Raw genomic sequence first — 20,316 nt, forward strand, 5'->3', positions numbered from 1 at the left:
CGGTCGGTCTGTCTGGACCGCTCTGCTCTGGTCCTAACACATCTGCTCCCCAGCTGTCTGGACTCCACTAGTCTACAGCCCATCCAGCCAAACACACCACAGCTCAATATAGTACACTAAATGAGTAGAGAGCCTGCTCACACTCCAGGACAGGCCGTACACACACACAAATATGATGTCTTGTTTTAGACTGGACCAAGCCAGACACATGCAGTGGATGACATGGTATCCCCCCCCAGTGCTGACCTCTAGGACAGGGTTGGACTGCAGCAGGCGGTCCTTGACCGTCTCCACCTGGTCGCTGGCGGGACAGGTCACGGCGTAGTACTGCAGGATCTTTTTTGAGGCCTCCGTCTTGCCGGCACCGCTCTCCCCCGAGATGAGGATGCACTGGTCCTTACGCTCCGTCCGCATGGACCGGTAGGAGTTGTCAGACACCGCGTAGCTGGAAGGAGGAGGGAGAGAGAGAGACAGAGAGACAGAGAGAAATAAAGAGCACGAGTCAGTGAAGTACTGTAGTGGAGTGGGACAGCTAGCAAACAGAGGCACTTTGTGTCATCGCATCCTCATGAACCTTCAATCTGGAGTGGAGAGGATCTAGTAGAGTGGAGGGGATACAGTGGAGTGGAGGGGATACAGTGGAGTAGATGGGATACAGAGGATACAGGAGTAGAGAGGATACAGTGGAGTGGATGGGATATTACTACACATTTCCACACAAATCCTCAACTGTTCATAATATAATTTCTTATTTTGTGTAGTTCTGTTTTGACTATGTTGTATATGGACTATTCCACACAAAAATATATGCACAAGGACTACTTTTAACAATTTCCACTGCAAATTTGATACCACAAATTTGATACCAATTTGATACCACCTAGTACCACCCCTCCACCATCGCCCATTTGTCTCTCTGTCCCTCCTCCATATTCCCTCCATTCCAAAACACATTTAAAAAATAATAATAATTTAACCTGTCAAGTCAGATATGAACAAATTCTTAGTTTACAATGACGGCCAAACCCTCCCCTAACCCGGATGACGCTGGGCCAATTGTGCGCCGCCCTATGGGACTCCCAATCATGGCTGGTTGTGATACAGCCTGGAATTGAACCTGGGTCTGTAGTGATGCCTCTAGCACCTAGATGCAGTGCCTTAGACCGCTGCGCCACTCGGGAGCCCCACGTCCCTATTTTCCCCCTCAGACAGACAGAAAACATTTGGCTTCATGGTCGAGTAGAATGGGAGAAAAAACACAGAGTCCAGGAGCAGCGAAGCAGGGAATGTCGAGCGCATGGCGGAATCTCCATAATACAGTCCATTGTTCGTCCGTGGTCAGAGAGTCAGAGGAACCGGCCAGGAATTCCCTCTTCGCCTAGCAACTCAAAACAAACAGGCCCGACGTAATGTATGCCGAGCAGACACTCAGAAACCCCCCCCCCGTTACATAACTGTTAGTCCATGACTCAGTCAACTGGGATGGGAGAGGTGGAGAGATGGTGGGTTGGGATACCCGGGTTCAGGTTACTCACATGTGGGGAGAGACCTCGTAGAAGTTGACGCCTCGGTAGCGCTCCATGTGGTTCTTGGTGTAGATCTCCAGATCCTTGTAGGGGTTCACCGACACCAGGACTGAGCCGATGTACGTCTGAGAGAGAGACAGAGACCATAAACTCTCTCTCTAAGGTGACAACACAGTGGGGGATGCATCTACACACACACTGTATTTGTATCTTCAGCAGGCACAAATTCACGAGAGCAGCAACATGTTACGCAACGGAATACAAAAACAAGCGTTGTTTATTGGACAAGTTCAGGTAGTCCTCCCCCTTTTGCGTTCGTTTGCTACCTAATGAATATGACCCAGGAGGTGAGTGTAATTGGGGTAGGCGTCTTACATAGATGAGGTTCTCCTTGAAGCGCTTGCGGAGGTTCTCGATGAAGGCTGCTTCACTGGTGTGGTTCTCCAGCAGGACAAAGTCCTGCACACCCACCCGGTCCCTGGCCGTCAGGGCACTCTCCATTGTGATCCGCACCCCGTCACTCCCCAACGTCTGGAGGGAGAAGAGGAGCAGAGGGAGGTCAGCAATAGGAACAATGTATATACAAAATCGGTACAAAATTAAGGCAGGAGAGAGGAGCAAAAAAATACCAAAGACAGAAGAGACATTCTAAGCAGACGCTAGTTAAGTTGAATCACCGTTGCGTGTGAATCTCTCTCAAAGTGTTCATTTATGCCTGACAAGTAAGCGCTCATAAGGGCCCCAGAATCTAGCTACAGTACCCCGGAATTTAGCTACAGTACGTACTTCAACACACACGATGACACAACGCTTCACAAAAAAGGTACCCATTTCCATCAAAAACCATGACAAAGAATAGTTAGCACAAGAGCCCTCTCTCCCACATTCAATAACATACACAGACAGAAAGTGATTGTAGAAACTGGAGCTTTGCAGTGTTACACACCAAAGAGCTCTCTTTAGAAAACAACTCACTTTGTAATCTTGTGCAAGCTAGAACTAGAAGCGGAGGAACACCCAACCCGAGAGAAATAAAGTTAGCACTTCGACCAAAGTCTCACAGGCTCCAACCAAGCTAGAATCCCCAATCTAAAAAATAATACGTGCATTCAACCACTTAACTTACATCCTTCAGCTCGTCAATGCGTTTGCCCAGGAACCTGTTTTCTACGATGGAGGCTTGAGTTTTACGCACCAGACCGCAAATGTTACCCAGATCCATGGCTCACTATACAGTAGTCACTATCACTACACAGAACCACACAGATCTGTCACCGCGCTCTGGACGCATCAACAAGGCAGGGACGCACAGCTGATTATGCCAGCACACACACGGCTCCACACACATATACGCACTGACTGCACGCACGTTTATTGTTCATTGTCCATGTTCATTACCACACACACACTGTACAGAGCAGCTGCATATGTTATTGTTGTGTTATTGACACAGTAGGGCCCAGCCCAGGGGAAAGAGAGAGGTGCTCCTCCTCCTAATTAAGGGCTGCAGTAGGTGAGGCAGCTGTTGACAATGCGGCTTGTATCACAGAGAAAAACAGAGAGAGAGAGGAGGGATGAAGCAGACAGAACGTGTGAGTGTAGCTGAGGAGGAGAGGAACGTGTGAGTGTAGCGGAGGAGGAGAGGAGGCCGGAGAGGAACGTGTGAGTGTAGCTGAGGAGGAGAGGAGGCCGGAGAGGAACGTGTGAGTGTAGCTGAGGAGGAGAGGAGGCCGGAGAGGAACGTGTGAGTGTAGCTGAGGAGGAGAGGAGGCCGGAGAGGAACGTGTGAGTGTAGCTGAGGAGGAGAGGAGGCCGGAGAGGAACGTGTGAGTGTAGCTGAGGAGGAGAGGAGGCCGGAGAGGAACGTGTGAGTGTAGCTGAGGAGGAGAGGAGGCCGGAGAGGAACGTGTGAGTGTAGCTGAGGAGGAGAGGAGGCCGGAGAGGAACGTGTGAGTGTAGCTGAGGAGGAGAGGAGGCCGGAGAGGAACGTGTGAGTGTAGCTGAGGAGGAGAGGAGACCGGAGAGGAACGTGTGAGTGTAGCTGAGGAGGAGAGGAGACCGGAGAGGAACGTGTGAGTGTAGCTGAGGAGGGGAGGAGACCGGAGAGGAACGTGTGAGTGTAGCTGAGGAGGAGAGGAGGCCGGAGAGGAACGTGTGAGTGTAGCTGAGGAGGAGAGGAGACCGGAGAGGAACGTGTGAGTGTAGCGGAGGAGGAGAGGAGACCGGAGAGGAACGTGTGAGTGTAGCTGAGGAGGAGAGGAGACCGGGGAGGAACGTGTGAGTGTAGCTGATGAGGAGAGGAGACCGGAGAGGAACGTGTGCCAGTGTGTGTGTTGCCAGGAAGTGATTCCATTCCTTATCCAGCATCATCACTGTACTCAACGTTCCAAAAACAACTCCCTGCTTCACACAGTACCCTACCCTGCTACCTCTCTCCCTCCCTCCCTCCCTCAAGCAACAGTGAGTTATAACGAGAGATGGCAGGAGAGATAGTGAAGTAGTCGCAACAGTTATGTCCCAAATGGTACCCTACTCCCTATATAGTGCCCCTATATAGTGCACTAATTTTGACCAGGTCCCTTAGGGCTCTGGTTAAAAGTAGTGCACTATGTAGGGAATAGGGTGCCAATTGTGACGGCCCCTGGTTGTTAAGAGCTCTACACAGTCTACGCAATCGAGGTCGACGGAGGTTCCAAAAATTCAGCCGTACAAACGTACGTAAACTACGAAGAGAGTGACAGAAACTGACCTTCGCCGGCTCCGTTTGCGAAGAGCCCTTTAGACTTTAAACCTAATGAATTGCCTCTGCTTGAGGAGTCTCCACACACCAACACCTAATAGCACCATTTAATGTACTTCAGCGGTATGACTTAATGGCGGGCGAGTTGTTCCAGCTTAATGATTCCTACAGATGTAGGATCTTACTGTGATCACCCTGTTGTATGAGAACCTTCCTGAAATGCAGTATATTTGAGGTTTAAAAAGGCTTCTGAAGTTTGGAAATTCCACTTTGAAATTTCAAGCCTTAGATTTTTTTTAATTAATTATAATCCACATTACCTGTTGCTGCAAGTTTATTTTCATGCTGTAGCAAACTGGCTCAAATGAAGATTCATGGGGTGATGACTCAAGCTTTCACTCCAGCCTTTTTAACTCACTTCATTCACACTGTATCCCTCCGAGGGTCTTTAGGTAGCTTAAGGTCACCAGCACCCCTCCATCTCCTTTCTCTCCTCCACCATCCCCCCTTCAAGTCGCAGGCCCGTATTCACAGTCTCAGAGTAGGAGGGCTGATCTAGAATACTTTCTGCCTTTTCAGATCATAATGAAATACGATGATATGGAGAGGGGTGACCTGATTCTAGATCAGCACTTCGACTCCGAAAGGCTTTTGGAATACGGGCCCTGAGCCTTGGTGAGCTATCGTTTCACATGGCCCGGGGGAAAACAAAGAGCCTGCAGTTCCTGAGGAAAAAGTGATCCGTCTCGGGCTGGTGCTGCGCTGAGAAAAGTTCTCTCCCAGGGTTCGTTGGGCTTGTTAGTGAGAAGCCTGTTATCTGGGCATCTAATTGCGCCAACATCCAGGGGAAAGCCATAGAAATATAATTACTAGAATGGACATCCCCATCTAAGTTAATGATGCCATGTGTGGAACATTCTACTGATTATATTTCTATGGGGAAACATTTCAAGAAATGATGGAACAGTGCCAACATTCTTCTCTTTCTTTTTAACACAGGGAGGGAGTTCTCTCTCTGACAGGAAGAGGATGAGGAACCTCCTTTCTCCCAGGGCTCGTTAGTGAGAAGCCTGTTATCTGGACATCTAATCCAGGGATGAGCAACTTTGAGGGGGTGAGGGCCACAACAAATTTGAACTCATCATGAGGGGCCATAGCTGCATATCCACATCCATGAAACTGACTAACAAAATCAATGGGGTGCACCCGACTGGTAATTCGACCAAGATAACAAGTTCAGACAGATGGCTGAATTAGCCAGCTAAAACATTTTAGCTGTCATGGGCTAATTGATTGACTATCAGTAACTGACATAAGACAGGGGAAAGTGATATAATTACTAGAATGGACATCCCCATCCAAGTTAATGACGCCACAATGGGTGGGTGGACCGTTCTATTGATTCTATTTCTATGGCGAAACCATTTCAAGAAACAATGGAACAGTGCCAACATTCTTCTCAACACAGGGAGGGAGTTCTCTCTGACAGGGAGAGGATGAGGAACCCCTTTTCTCCTGCTTTGGTTTCCCATTCTCTCAGTTTTCTCCCAACACCAACTCTCTCCATTACTTCATTGTTCCTCAATGGGGCTTTTATAGTTGTTTTCCTGCCTCCCCACACTCTGCCCCTTCTGACCACACACACACACGTCCTTGTTGAACACACCAACACTCCTGCGCTACCAACTGTACATGTCACTACTGTGACTACCAGCATGCTGTCACCTTTTCCAAATCCTGTGGAGAAAACAAAAGGACCCAGGCCTACTGCTGTGTGACTGCTCTGGCCCTCTTTTTAATCCGCTCTCCCACTCTATCAATACTTCTCTCATTCCCTCTCTCCCACCTGTGCTCTCTTTCTCCTACCCTCCGGCTCTTACCTATTCTCGCCTCCCCTCCCCCTGTCATTCACCCAGTAGATATGGGAGTTTATCAAAATTGGGTTTGTTTTCAAATTCTTTGTGTATCTGTGTAATCTGAGGGAAATATGAAAATCTAATATGGTCATATATTTGGCAGTTTCCACCTCATTTTGGGGTGGGCAGTGTGCACATAGCCGGTCCTTTCTTGAAGGCAGGTCCGCCTACGGCTGCCTTTCTCAATAGCAAGGCTATGCTCACTGAGTCTGTACATAGTCAAAGCTTTCCTTAAGTTTGGGTCAGGTATTCTGCCACGGTGTACTCTGTTTAGGGCCAAATAGCATTCTAGTTTGCTCTGTTTTTTTGTTAATTGCTTGACAATTTGGAAAGAATAATATTTTTGTTATCTCATGATTTGGTTGGGTCTAATTGTGTTGCTGTCCTGGGGCTCTGTGGGGTCTGTTTGTATTTGAGAACAGAGCCCCAGGACCAGCTTGCTTAGGGGACTCTTCTCCAGGTTAATCTCTCTGTAGGTGATGGCTTTGTTATGGAAGGTTTTGTGAATCGCTTCCTTTTAGGTGGTTGTGGAATTTAAACGGCTCTTTTCTGGAATTTGATCATTAACGGGTATTGGCCTAATTCTGCTCTGCATGCATTATTTGGTGTTTTACGTTGTACACAAGATATTTTTGCAGAATTCTGCATGGAGAGTCAATTTCACAGAGCAGTGAACAACCGAGTGTGACTAAGGGGAATGAGTGGGTCTGCTGCATAACCATAAAACAATGCTTGCCCTTTGCCTGACCTTAGTGTTGCCCTTTGGTTGCTTAAAAAGGTCTAAATTGTGATATACAAGAAGAACCAAGCAGCTGAAAAGGGTTCATTGCTATTATCAGCATCTTTAAGTCTGTGATGTATAACAGCTATGACAGACAGGAAATTTAAACATTATCCATTGCAGTTACAGTGAGTGATGTGTAAGCAGTGGCGTAAAGTAAAAACACTTGATAGTACTAAAGTTTTGGGCTATCTGTACTTTACTATTTATATATGACAACTTTTGCTGCGCTACATTCCTAAAGAAAATGTACTTGTACTCCACACGTGTACTTGTACTCCACACATTTTCCCTGACTCCCAAAAGTACTCGTAACATTTTGATCCATAATAAATACAATTGCTTTACAGGACAGGAAAATGGTCCAATTCACACACTTATCAAGAGAACATCCCTGGTCATCCCTACTGCCTCTTATCTGGTGGACTCATTAAACATGTTTTGTTTATAAATTATGTTGGAGTCTGCCCCTGGCTATCCGTTTGCTAAGGAATTTAAATGTATTTATACTTTTGATACTTAAGTAGATTTACTTTTACTCGAGTAGTATTTTACTGGGTAACTTTCACTTTAATCATTTTCTATTAAGGTATCGTTACTTTTACTCAAGTTTGACAGTTGGGTACTTTTTCCACCACTGTATGTAAGTGGTTATGTTGCTATAAGGGAATAAACTGTAAGTGGTCCATAGCCATGGTATCCTGTTATATTATTACATATTATAAACTTGGTTTGAGCCCTGAATGCTGATTGGCTGACAGCCGTGGTATATCAGACCGTTTACCACGGGTATGACAAAACAGATTTGCACTGCTCTAATTACGTTGATCACCAGTTTATAATAGCAATAAGGCACCTCTGAGTTTGTGGTATATGGCTAATATACCACGGCTAAGGGCTGTATCCAGGCACACCACATTGCATCGTCCATAAGAACAGCCCTTAGCCTGGTATATTGGCCATATACCACAGCCCCTGTGCCTTATTGTTTAATTATAAAACAGGTAGTTCTAAACCTGAAAGCTGGTTGATTAAAACCGCATTCCAGCCGGTGTCTATTCCACAAGTTACCACTGGCTAAATCTATGACTAAAATGCCTATTTACTCTGTTCAATCTGACTGCGTCATCCACTGTCTCATCAGCCCAGCCAGGCAAGTTGTAAACTTGATCTCCACTATAAAAAATATCTAGACATTCTCACATTAGACTAACATTTAGTTTTCAACAGCAGAGATTTGTATTAGCCTTGCTGCCTGTCTCTCAGACATTTGGAACATTGTTTCAATATTTAAATTCGATCTCCAGCTGTCCCATAATAATGAACGTCTAGGGGTCGGAAGTCGGGACGAGACAGACAGGCAGGCAGCGTTTCTCAACAAGTCGAAATCATGAATCAGCTGGCATCATTTTTATGGATATATACAAAGACATGTCTATTTAAAAAAGGTCAAACAAAACAAAGTGTAGTCTGTATAGCTTCAGTTTGAAGTGACTGTGTTAGCTGTGTTGTTGGCTAGCTGCTCTGAACATCAGTGTCCTGACGAGAGCACATTTTCAATGCCAGGCGAAATCGAGCCTCAACTCATTTTTAAAGATGTATTCAAGTAAATGTCACTAGAAAACAGCGTAAACAAAAAGGATATGCAGCTACTGTTGTTATTCTGTCTGCACTGTTTGACATGACAGTAAGTTAGCTGTAGATGGCTAGCTAGCAAGCAAGGGATAAGAACGTTGCCGGCCAGTATGACAATGGAACATTTAGAATGAACGACTGGGTCGCGTCTATAGATCCCGTCATTAAGTATTTTTGTTCTGGGTCACGTCTCTGGCAACCGAACCGATAGAACGACGACCAGCCGGCTTGGGTAGCAACCCTAGATTTGTTGGGACTAACGTTATATCTTGTGGAAGGATGAAGTAGTATCATTCAATTCTTCAAAATAAAGTAATGAAAATATGTAAATCATGATTTGAATATGTTGGTAACCCAATGTATAGAAGTGATAATGCCCTCGAAGCCGATGTTTGGAGGATATATTGTCACGGTTTGCCAACACCTGTGCTAATATATCCTCCAAACACCGGCTTCTCAGGCATGATCACTTAAATGTAATTTCATGTTATCCTTTTCAGAATGGAGGGGGTTGAATAGTTAATACATGAATAAAGGCTTCTTTATAAAGGTCACTAATTGATCATATTTTCTCAGGTAAATGATTAAATAGAAGAGAAAGACTAATGCTGCATTTAGACGAGGGACGCCAAAAACCGTCATTACAAGCGGCATAGCGGGACAAGAAAGCAAGATGGTAACCGTAAAAGCAAGCCATCAAGACTGTATGCGTTGCTATCGTGATTTCAGTAAACAAACTGCTACCGCAGATGGCCAAAAAAATGTTGGTTTTTTTGTACATGGGGTGGCCAAGGCTACTTCAGGGGGTTCATAGACCATGACAGAAAATGTGTGTGTAACCCGAACCTGGCATCTAAGGAGCATGAATGAATCCTATGATTGCTGATTAGAGGTAGAAGTGATAATTCACTTAACCCAGAGTTCTTCAATGTGGCAGATAGTGTGGTCCAAAAGGGTTACTTCACTAGAATTCTTTAACATACTATGAATAGTCAGTGTGTCTACCTCGGAACTGCAGCTCAATTTCTCTCACACACACACATGGGTCACTCTGTTTTCATGAATATATAATCTGGGACTATAAGTGTTAAATATCCTAAATATTATCAGAAAATAAAGCTCAAGCACCAAGGAGATAAATTGCATAGTTTATTTTCAACAACAACAAAAAACACTGCAATTTGACATACCAGGTATCAAGCAGAATTGGACTTGAAAAATAACAATTATTTTGGTGCCCATCAATATTACAAACTACAGTATCATATTTATGCTCATATATATTATGTTAACTAATAGCAAAGAAAAAAAGTTTTGGAATTGTCCTAATCAAGACCAAATTAAATATGTGTGACAAGATACCCTTTGGATTTATCATTTTTGAATGTCAGTGTACTAGCTAGTACACAGTACAGGTTTTAATCATGACCAGAGGGCCCGCCTAAATGCCAAATTATCCTAGGTAGATTTAAAAACAGCATAATTCTGCTGTTCTGGTGAGAATTACCAAAATGTTTCACACACTCATCCGTGTTGAGGGCGCGTACCCTCCTTGACTCAACCCTGAGAATTCCGAAGTGACTTAACCTGTCATCAACCACTGATTAAAACCCACCTTAGGACAACAGTTTTAAAGCTGAGAAGCTTCTTTCGCAAGAAGCACTGCTGACTGGTGTAACAATAGAAATCTTACAAAGTCGAAATAGCTCATGGAAGATCTCTTTATAACGTTCTAGAAACACAACAAAGTCAAGGAGAGTAGACGGTCTGTCCCTTCCACTTTTCTCTCTCCTATCAACAAGCCGCTTGGTTTGATGAACCTCATGTTTGAGGTCCTCTAAATCTGACTCAAAGGTCGGAGCAAAGACAAACAGAGGCTCCTCATTCAAGAACGTTGTACTCTTTGGGTTGAGAGACTGGACCCCTTGCATTGTCTCACAATTCTTTGAAAAACACCTCTGCAGCTCAGCTGTGACACTGTCAAGCACCTGATAAAAGATAGCTCATTGGAAGCTCACACCATCACTTTGGTTACTATTTTTTTCTGTCCAACAGTGCTCATCAATGAGTCGTGAAATCTTAAGCTTGTTTTAGGCTGTCTTTTACACACTATTTGTACACTTATTTTGCAGTGCTCTGCAATCTCTTCAACCTCTTTCCATAGTTCTCCAAAGTAACCCTCACTTCTGTAGTCCTGTAATGTGTCTAAGGGCACCTACTAGACCCACCGCCCTTGCTAGGTCAAGAGAGCTTGATTGGAGCATGTCAGAAAGACATTTGGCATCACCAAGCACTTTACAAAAGGTAACCAAAAGCCCTTTGAAATGTAAATCTCTCTGAGAAAGAATGCCCCTTGCCTCCACTGAACCATCACCACTATTTTCAAGTGTGATATCCTGTAGCACATCAGAACTGCTGGAAGCCTGTCCCTCAGATTATGGCATGCCATGTATCTGCATGCCCACCTTACATCCGTAAGTCTCTGTAGTTCCCTGTGCTGCTGCTGTGGATACAACTCTTTCTGAACTGCAAGCCACTTGAGACGAACGTACGAGCCAGATACAAAGTTATAAAGCTTCTGCAGGAGAGCAGAAAAGTTAACTGCCTCAGGCACTGATTTTACAGCATCGACAAGAACCAAATTCAAACCATGTGCATAACAGTGCACAAAATGCAAATCTTGCACTGTTTTTAATCTGTGCAGACACACCAGAATGCTTTCCGCTCATGACGGATGCGCCGTCATAGCCTTGCCCCACAAGATTATTTCTGTGGTCTAGACCATGATTTTCAAGGCAATCAATTATCATTTTTGTGAGACCTGCTGCAAGCTTTCAGCTGACTGAAAGTGTAAAAAGCTTTTGTGGATGGCCCCGTTGTAATAGTACCTCACAACTAAAGACATTTGTTATTTTTTCTTTAAATCTTTGGTTTCATCTACAATTACACTAAAAACGTCACTTTCTTTTACTTCTCTTATTATTTCACTTTGTACCACCTCAGCTAAGCCCTCAAGAACCTCATTCTGGATTTGGTGGCTTGTGTACTTAGCATTACCACATGCATTCATCCTTTTCTCTATGACAGGGTCATGCTTTGCTATTTCTTCTAAGATTGTCAAAAAATGACCCTTGTTGTGCGAGTCAGACTCTCTGCGCTGTATTTTTGAGAGGCAGTTAATAGGAGCACATCTGCAATTGTTTTAATGTAAGTATAGTGTTCCTCCACTTTCTTTTTCCGGTCCTCATTTATGACATCTAACATTGATGAGTTGCTGTCAATAACCCTTTTATGCTGATTCCAAGCATACATGGCATTGATATGATGCTCTGCCTTCAAATGGAGCTTAAACCCAGAATCTTTAAACAGCACCTTTTTCCAGTTACAAAAACCTGACTGATGTGAAGGCAGATTTAAGGTGTACTGGGCAGAGAAAAATGCCTACAGGTGAAACAATAAGTAGAATCTTGATTTAGAGAATATTCAAGCCATGAATTGTCCTTATACCAGGAGATGTTGAAAGCCCTTTTCCTAGTACCATGCTGAGTTCTGGGAAATGTTTTCAAACACGGCTGTACAGGACCCTCTTCTCTGGATCTTGAAACGTTTGAAATACACGTTAAATAATGTGTCATATCTCTATGGAAATGTATAATTAAGGGATCCACAAGATTAGATACTAACAGCTGCTAACTAAAATGTGTAGTTTAAAGTATAGGCCTGGCCTACCATTGTGTCCTTTTGGAACAGAAGTCTGATATCTCTCCCTTTCTTTTCATGTTAATTGACCCTATGCAAAATTAAGACAGTCTATGGTTACATCTAAGCATCCGATTACCCACATTTTAGTCCAATCTCAATTACAAATCTCCATTATCAGATTGATAGATTTTCGTACTTGAACTCAAAACGAACAGTTAACTGAGTTAATGGATTTCAAATAGCTGAATGTTAACTTGCTGAACACTGACAGCTGTAGCCTACTAGTTACCCCACATTAGCTAAACATTCGTATTACTCTAACTTATAACACTGCACTGTATATGTGTGCATTACTAGCACAGATGTAAACATAATGTTAGGCTAAATTGGGAACCGATCTCCCTTATCTGAATAACTGTCTGTTAATGGAACCAAAGGTCTAACGTTAACTTACACAGCGACTCAACATTTGTCAAAGTTGTTCAGGAAACATAAACCCAACGCTAAACCTTAAAACTTACATCAAATATGATGCTTTCACCAATCGCGAAAAGAGCTTGTGGAGCTGTTGAAATATCCTCTATTTTTCTTCTGTAGGTTCTTCTGTATCTCTCAACCAACGTTAATATTCTCTCTTCCTCGTCCTCGATTTGAAAATTGCGCTGCCGAACGTCAAAGTAAATGCTTCTTTCAACAAGAGGTGAAATGAGATGTCAATCAGCATCAAACTGCCAATAGCAAATGACATTTTGGTGTGGCACATCAGATGTCAGGGGTGTCCAGTGCCACCCCGGAGACCCCTCTGGCTCCGCCCCTGGTCCCGTCTACAGTGGCCGCCTGAACGGCATTCGCCAGCAGCCTGAACGGCATTTAGCATCGTTCTCTCATTGAAAACAATGACATCCGGTTTGCAGTCTACCTCGGCTCAGCTAAAAAGGCAGCATGAGTAAAAATAGGGAGGGATTTATGTCTGTGGGAAAGTGGAGAATATAGGCCTTTCCCCAGTTCTGTTTCAGCCAGCATAACTAAAAACAAATATGGGTTTAATCTGCTTCTACTGAGAGCACGGTTAGCCACTCAAGAGTTTTGCCCTTTTGAAAAATGTTCCACTATGAATCAGTTATCTGGCTCTCCTCTATCTTGTTATTAAAAAGGGAGTAACACAGAAGGAAAGAGGGCGAGCACAGATGGATACTTCAGGTTCACAGACATTAGGGGACCATACACGTGACTACATACTGGGACTCCACAGCACTGACAGGGGATAGCGGTCATGGGTCTCTCTCAAGGTTATAGGCTGACTGAGGCTTCTGGGTTTTCCATGGCCGCAAGTGAGGTCACACGTGGCCATTTAGGAAGGAAGCAAAATAATTAAAACAGTCAAGATATGTATCAGAGCACAACAGGGTATCCTGAGCACTTTCACTTTTAAAGAGTCATCTTTGAGAATATAGAATTTTTGAACTGCTATTTGTGTGTTTATGGTGAGTTAGAATGTATTCATAGGAAGTGTTACTGTAGAAATATTTCACATGGAAACACACTGAGAACCTACTGAAGGTGAAATCAATAAGGGTTTACGATGACAGACTTTGGAATAGCTGTTTCAAAAGAGGTCTAATGATACCACTATTTTCCATGATATGAATCAGTGGCCTACTTCAAGTTTATAGTAACGTTTTGATGGTGATTGCCTGCCATGGAGTCCCCCCTCAAGGCTTGAAAAAGAGGGACGCATGTGAAGCTCTGTCGGTCTGTGTGTGTGTGTGTGTGTGTGTGTGTACATAACCGTTCAAAAGTTCAGGGTCAGTTAGAAATTTCTTCTTTTTTTTTAAGAAAAGCAAAAAAAATTGTCCATTAAAATAACAAAATTGATTAGAAATTCAGTGAATACATTGTTAATGTTGTAAATGACTATTGTAGCTGGAAACGGAAGGTTTTTTAATGGAATATCTACATAGGCGTACAGAGGCCCATTAGCAGCAACCATCACTCCTATGTTCCAATGGCACGTTGTGTTAGCCTTTTTAAAATGATAAACTTGGATTAGCTAACTGATCATTAGAAAACCCTTTTGCAATTATGTTAGCACAGCTGAAAACTGTAGTTCTGATTAAAGAAGCAATAAAACTGACCTTCTTTAGACTAGTTGAGTATCTGGAGCATCAGCATTTGTGGGTTCAATTACTGGCTCAAAATGGCCAGAAACAAAGACCTTTCTTCTGAAACTCGCCAGTCTATTCTTGTTCTGAGAAATGAAGGCTATTCCATGCGAGAAATTGCCAAGAAACTGAAGATCTCGTACAACGCTGTGCACTACTCCCTTCACAGAACAGCGCTAACTGGCTCTAACCAGAATAGAAAGAGGAGTGGGAGGCCCCAGTGCACAACCGAACAAGTACATAGTTTGAGAAACAGATGCCTCACAAGTCCTCAACTGGCAGCTTCATTAAATAGTACCCGCAAAAAACACCAATCTCAACGTCAACAGTGAAGAGGCGACTCCGGGATGCTGGCCTTCTAGGCAGAGGTGCAAAGAAAAAGCCATATCACAGACTGGCCAATAAAAATACAATTTTAAGATGTGCAAAAGAACACAGGCACTGGTCAGAGTGTTATACTGAATGACATTTTACTAGGGTACATTCATATGAATCACAATAAAAATGAATTATTGGCTTTATTCTTGCATATAACTAATATAAGGAAATACGTGACACTCCAATGAACATAAAAAAGCCTTTTAGGGAATTGTAATTGCAGTTTTATTTTTTTGCTACTTTGAAATCATTATACGTCTTTGACCCACATACGTATATAGAGGAAAGTGGACAGACTAGTGTGACCACAATAACTCTACATTAGCAGGTCAAAACATTCTCCATCTCCCACTCATACGGGCAGCTGTGGTAAAAAAAAATATTCCCCTTCAAAAGGACAGGGTATAGGATTCACGTCCGTCCCGAAACACAGACCCAACGTAGGGTTAGAGCATTTCAAGAAGACCAGTCAACAGGTTCAAATCAATGGCTCGGTTCTCTACTTTCTTTCTGCCAAACTTTACCTTCAAGCAAACTAGTCCTTTCCTCACTACAGCAAATCAGCCAAATAAAGAGAAGAAAAGCAACCGCACGGCCAATAAGAGCCAGCGGCAACTGCACATTCAGTCTCTCAGGGGACACTCAGTGTATTCTGTAATCAGTGCGTGTCTGTGTACCAGCCCCTCACTGTAGTGTGCCACTAAAATAAACAGCATTTCCTCCCAATGAGATTCTAATCAGGAGCTACTGATGGGGAGAGAGGGAGAAAATAGTGGAGTCATCTATTGCAGGCTCAAGTATTGTATACTCATATAGTATGAGTAGCTTTGATTGCAGTCTCAGAGAGTGCTGCTTTCATTGAGAGACTAGCAGGACCCAGGAATGACAGGTCATATTGCTGTTGGTCAAAACATTGTATTCATTCCACCTAAACTAGTGTGGACAACTTCTAATGCACTCCTTACAAGATGGGAGACCCTGGGAATGGGGCACCTGGTTTTGCAACAACAACAAAAATATATTTTCTTATTGGACAAGTATAGGTAGTCCCTCCAAGTTTTCAGTCAGTTTTCTCCCATTTGGCGTCTAGTGAATACGACCCTGTTGAAAAAGGGCTAGTCCACGTCTTCCTCATTAGTGCAGTTAGCTGGAGGTCCACAGCAGCCTTGGTTCATACACACTAGCACTCCTTTTACTACGTACCGTGTCCTTGAAGTCAACAAAACACACAGGAAACTGTGCAAATCATCATAGTTGGCCTATCAAAACACTGACATACAACCAGGGGTTGAATTGGGATTTTGAATTAGGTGGTGGAAATACCACTCAAATCAATGGTTTTCCATGGGAATTCTTTCAAGTGACCACACCCCTCAGAGGGGTTTTAAAGTAGGCTGAGGACAACATGCTGGTAGGAGCCAAACATGCAGTTCCAAAGAAATATATATATTTGAAATTAAATGACTGGTATACATACGTACTGGAAAACTGGAAACTTCCTAGCCTATGCCTTCACCAATCCAATGGTTTTAAATTTGTGGGTTGTAGTGAACAAGTGCACACTTCAGGAAGAAACAGAGATTGGGACGCAGCCACAGTCGTACCTCCCAGACCCCTTCCCCCAGAGAGAGTCAGAGTCACATCCGTGTCCCCAGGCTGCGGAGGTGACAGTGACAGGAAGACATGCAGTAGGGTTGGGGAAGACTTGGAGCGCTGCCTCGGTGCTGTGACAGACTGACAGTAGCTTCATTAACATCATCCCTCTCACTCCCAGTCAGCGCCAAAGAATCCAGGCCCAGCCTCACAACACAGGCCTGCCATTACAACACTGTGGTGGCACAAACACACCAACACAAACAGATACCTCCACATAGATACCGCATAGAAGTGATAGAAGGGTGGTATTCATCATGGAACACTTGACACGGAAAAGGAGAACAAGAATTTCTTATTGGACAAGTTTGGGTGGTCCCTCTCTGTTTTTAGTCCGTTTTCTTCTGTTTTGGTGCCTAATGAATACGACCCTGGATAGGAAGGGAACTTGGGAGATGAACTCAGAGATGGATTATAGGTGGGTCAGTTTCAGCTTTGTGGTCAACCCCCCCCCCCCCCCCCCCCCCTAGAGAGCTAGATATGAAGATTAGATCATTTCATAGATGGATAACTAGGTTGGTGTCAGGTGAAACTGGTGCATCGTGGTCAAAACCCAGCTACATTTCCCTCTCTCCTGTGTCCTTGCAGTTCAAGAGCACTGACTTTCAAAGCTGTGACGCAACTAATTCACACTACGTACATTTTCTTAATAAAGTTTCTCCTAGCGAAACCTCCACCGAACAGCTCCCTCTCCCCTAGACAGGAACAGATTTTCTGCCCTCAGACGTATGTCCTTAAGCAACGACACAAGTACACAATTTGAACTGAAGGACACACACGACTCAACATGAAACTTGTACTGTTGTGTTGCTGAGTGCTGCCGTTGAGCAGAATGAGTGTGTGAGCGTGCAGTTATTTTCTTACCGTGGCTCTGTACTTCATCTCTCTCCTTCCTGTTTATTGGTCGGCTTTAACAGTTGTTTATACTACCAGAATGTGAGTCGTCCACGTCAGAGCGATCGTGCAACGTTTGTTTTTATAACTTCTCCGGAGCCATGTGTAGGAGCGACCCAGCTGCCGTCACCTCTACCTCTTACTTATCTTCTCCCTCTCAGTCACTCTCTCGCTCTACCTCCTTCTCTCTCTTTCTCCCTCCCTCTTTCTACAGAGTAAGCAGTCCCTGTGTAGTGACACTCCACACTCCTGCTCTCTCTCTCTCTCCCCATTTGATTCCCTCTCTCATTCCCTCTCTCCTCCAGCACAGGGCCCAACAAGGGATTTACAGTGGAAGGTGAAACACTAGCTTTGAACTAGTTCTAGTTTCTCTCTGCCTCCTCTGCTCTTAAACAAGGCAGATGGGGCATGAAAAAAATCCCACAAAAACATCGCCAAGCACACATCTGGACTCAACCACCCCTGGAGAGAGAAAAGAAGAAATGGAAAATGTGTCCCTCTGTACAAGGAGAGGGGGACCTGTGAGGGGCTATGGGAGAATACAGGACGACTTACACAGAAAGACAAAACGGTAGTTTACTAAAATGTTTTATGAGCTATAGATTAATCATATAGTTTCGCTTCTTCCTTCCTCTCCCTCCCTTCTTTTAGGAGATGGGGATTTAACAGAAACCAAGGCAGGCAGGGAGTGGAACAGTCCACTACTGCCATGATTAATGTTGGAGCCGAGCAGCTCCCAGTTTCTTTGCCTCCCTCACCTGAGAAGTCACTAAGTGGGACTGTTATTATGACCATGGTTGCGACCCAAACGCCATCCTATTCCATAGGTCTCTGGTCAAAAGTAGTGCACTATGTAGGGAAAAAAGGGTGCCATTTGGGACACCGTCAATAATTAGTCCAAAGCAGTCTGGCAGTCAGACTGAACACAACACCAGCCACTTGGCAGTCAGACTGAACACAACACCAGCCACTTGGCAGTCAGACTGAACACAACACCAGCCACTTGGCAGTCAGACTGAACACAACACCAGCCACTTGGCAGTCAGACTGAACACAACACCAGCCACTTGGCAGTCAGACTGAACACAACACCAGCCACTTGGCAGTCAGACTGAACACAACACCAGCCACTTGGCAGTCAGACTGAACACAACACCAGCCACTTGGCAGTCAGACTGAACACAACACCAGCCACTTGGCAGTCAGACTGAACACAACACCAGCCACTTGGCAGTCAGACTGAAGCAGTCTGGCAGTCAGACTGAACACAACACCAGCCACTTGGCAGTCAGACTGAAGCAGTCTGGCAGTCAGACTGAACACAACACCAGCCACTTGGCAGTCAGACTGAAGCAGTCTGGCAGTCAGACTGAACACAACACCAGCCACTTGGCAGTCAGACTGAAGCAGTCTGGCAGTCAGACTGAACACAACACCAGCCACTTGGCAGTCAGACTGAAGCAGTCTGGCAGTCAGACTGAACACAACACCAGCCACTTGGCAGTCAGACTGAAGCAGTCTGGCAGTCAGACTGAACACAACACCAGCCACTTGGCAGTCAGACTGAAGCAGTCTGGCAGTCAGACTGAACACAACACCAGCCACTTGGCAGTCAGACTGAAGCAGTCTGGCAGTCAGACTGAACACAACACCAGCCACTTGGCAGTCAGACTGAAGCAGTCTGGCAGTCAGACTGAACACAACACCAGCCACTTGGCAGTCAGACTGAAGCAGTCTGGCAGTCAGACTGAACACAACACCAGCCACTTGGCAGTCAGACTGAAGCAGTCTGGCAGTCAGACTGAACACAACACCAGCCACTTGGCAGTCAGACTGAAGCAGTCTGGCAGTCAGACTGAACACAACACCAGCCACTTCGCAGTCAGACTGAAGCAGTCTGGCAGTCAGACTGAACACAACACCAGCCACTTCGCTGTGAATCAAAGAAATAAGCACACAATCATTTTAGCTTGAACACATTTAAAGATGCACTATGGGGAATTCGCGCCGCCATTTCCTGGTTGGAGGGGCAGGACCGAGTTTGGGAAGCCCTGGTGTAGAGAATCATTGTATCATCTAAACCGCTGTGAAATAAAATGTTTTATAACCAAGCAAATTATATTTTCAGCTGATGTACAAAAGTAAAATACGCAAAAAACTAAACTTAAGAACGGGACGCATAGAAATAGCGAACGTAGAACTGATCTACCGCTTCTTAGACTTGCTTTCAATGAAAATGACCTATAAACACATTTCTATGTGAATTTGGTCAGGTCCCCAGAAAAAGGACACATTGCAGCTTTAAAAAGGGATAGTTCAGCAACAGTACATAGGTTTCCTTACCTAGAAAAAAAGGTTATCAGTGTGGAACAACAAGATCAGTGTGGATTGCAGTCTCTTCTTGTCCATATACTGCTTTTAAGGAAACCATCTAGATTTATAGTAAACCTTTAACAAGCTCTGATTAAACACAAAAAGGGCCAGTTGACATAAATTAAGCCTAGTCATGGACTAAAAATTATGCTCAATAGAGAATCTCCATTGAAAGAGTTTAGTCCAGTAGTAGACTTAATCTGTGTCCAGAAGTCTGGCCCAAATAGTGAAAATGAGGGCAAATAAACTGAAAACTTCAGAAATACCTAAATCATGACCGTGGTGGCGAGCTCCAGAGTTAAGGGGTATGATGGCTGTGTACCACAAAGGCCCAGGAAATCCCAACTTTATGAGAATCATTAGCAGGAGTCAGTGTTTCCTGTCTGTGGAGGTGGTGGTGCCTGGTGGCTGCAGCAGACAGTGTGAAAAGGGTACATGTGGCTTGGCTATCGCTCTGACCCGAACCAAATGGAATATCTGGCTCAGATATGTTTTCTTTTCACATTGTCCTTTTCAGCACAGTTCTAGGTGATGCGTAACCAGGCCAGCTCAGTAC

The 20,316-nt window shown here is 44.4% G+C and overlaps 1 protein-coding gene across 5 annotated transcripts in view; it reads right to left on the reverse strand.

Annotated features, from left to right (window-relative positions):
• Positions 1-20,316, reverse strand: part of LOC120018353 (unconventional myosin-Ic-like) — a 66,752-nt gene that overhangs the window by 20,275 nt on the left and 26,161 nt on the right. For all 5 annotated transcript variants that reach the window (XM_038961502.1, XM_038961501.1, XM_038961503.1 and 2 more), the window contains exons 2-4: positions 1,902-2,057; positions 1,536-1,651; positions 247-445 (exon numbers count right to left, since the gene is read on the reverse strand). In XM_038961502.1, the coding sequence (XP_038817430.1) occupies positions 247-445; positions 1,536-1,651; positions 1,902-2,057 (471 nt within the window). The remainder of the gene's footprint in view (positions 1-246; positions 446-1,535; positions 1,652-1,901; positions 2,058-20,316) is intronic.

This window comes from Salvelinus namaycush, chromosome 23 (assembly GCF_016432855.1).
Source record: "Salvelinus namaycush isolate Seneca chromosome 23, SaNama_1.0, whole genome shotgun sequence".
Lineage (NCBI taxonomy): Eukaryota > Metazoa > Chordata > Actinopteri > Salmoniformes > Salmonidae > Salvelinus > Salvelinus namaycush.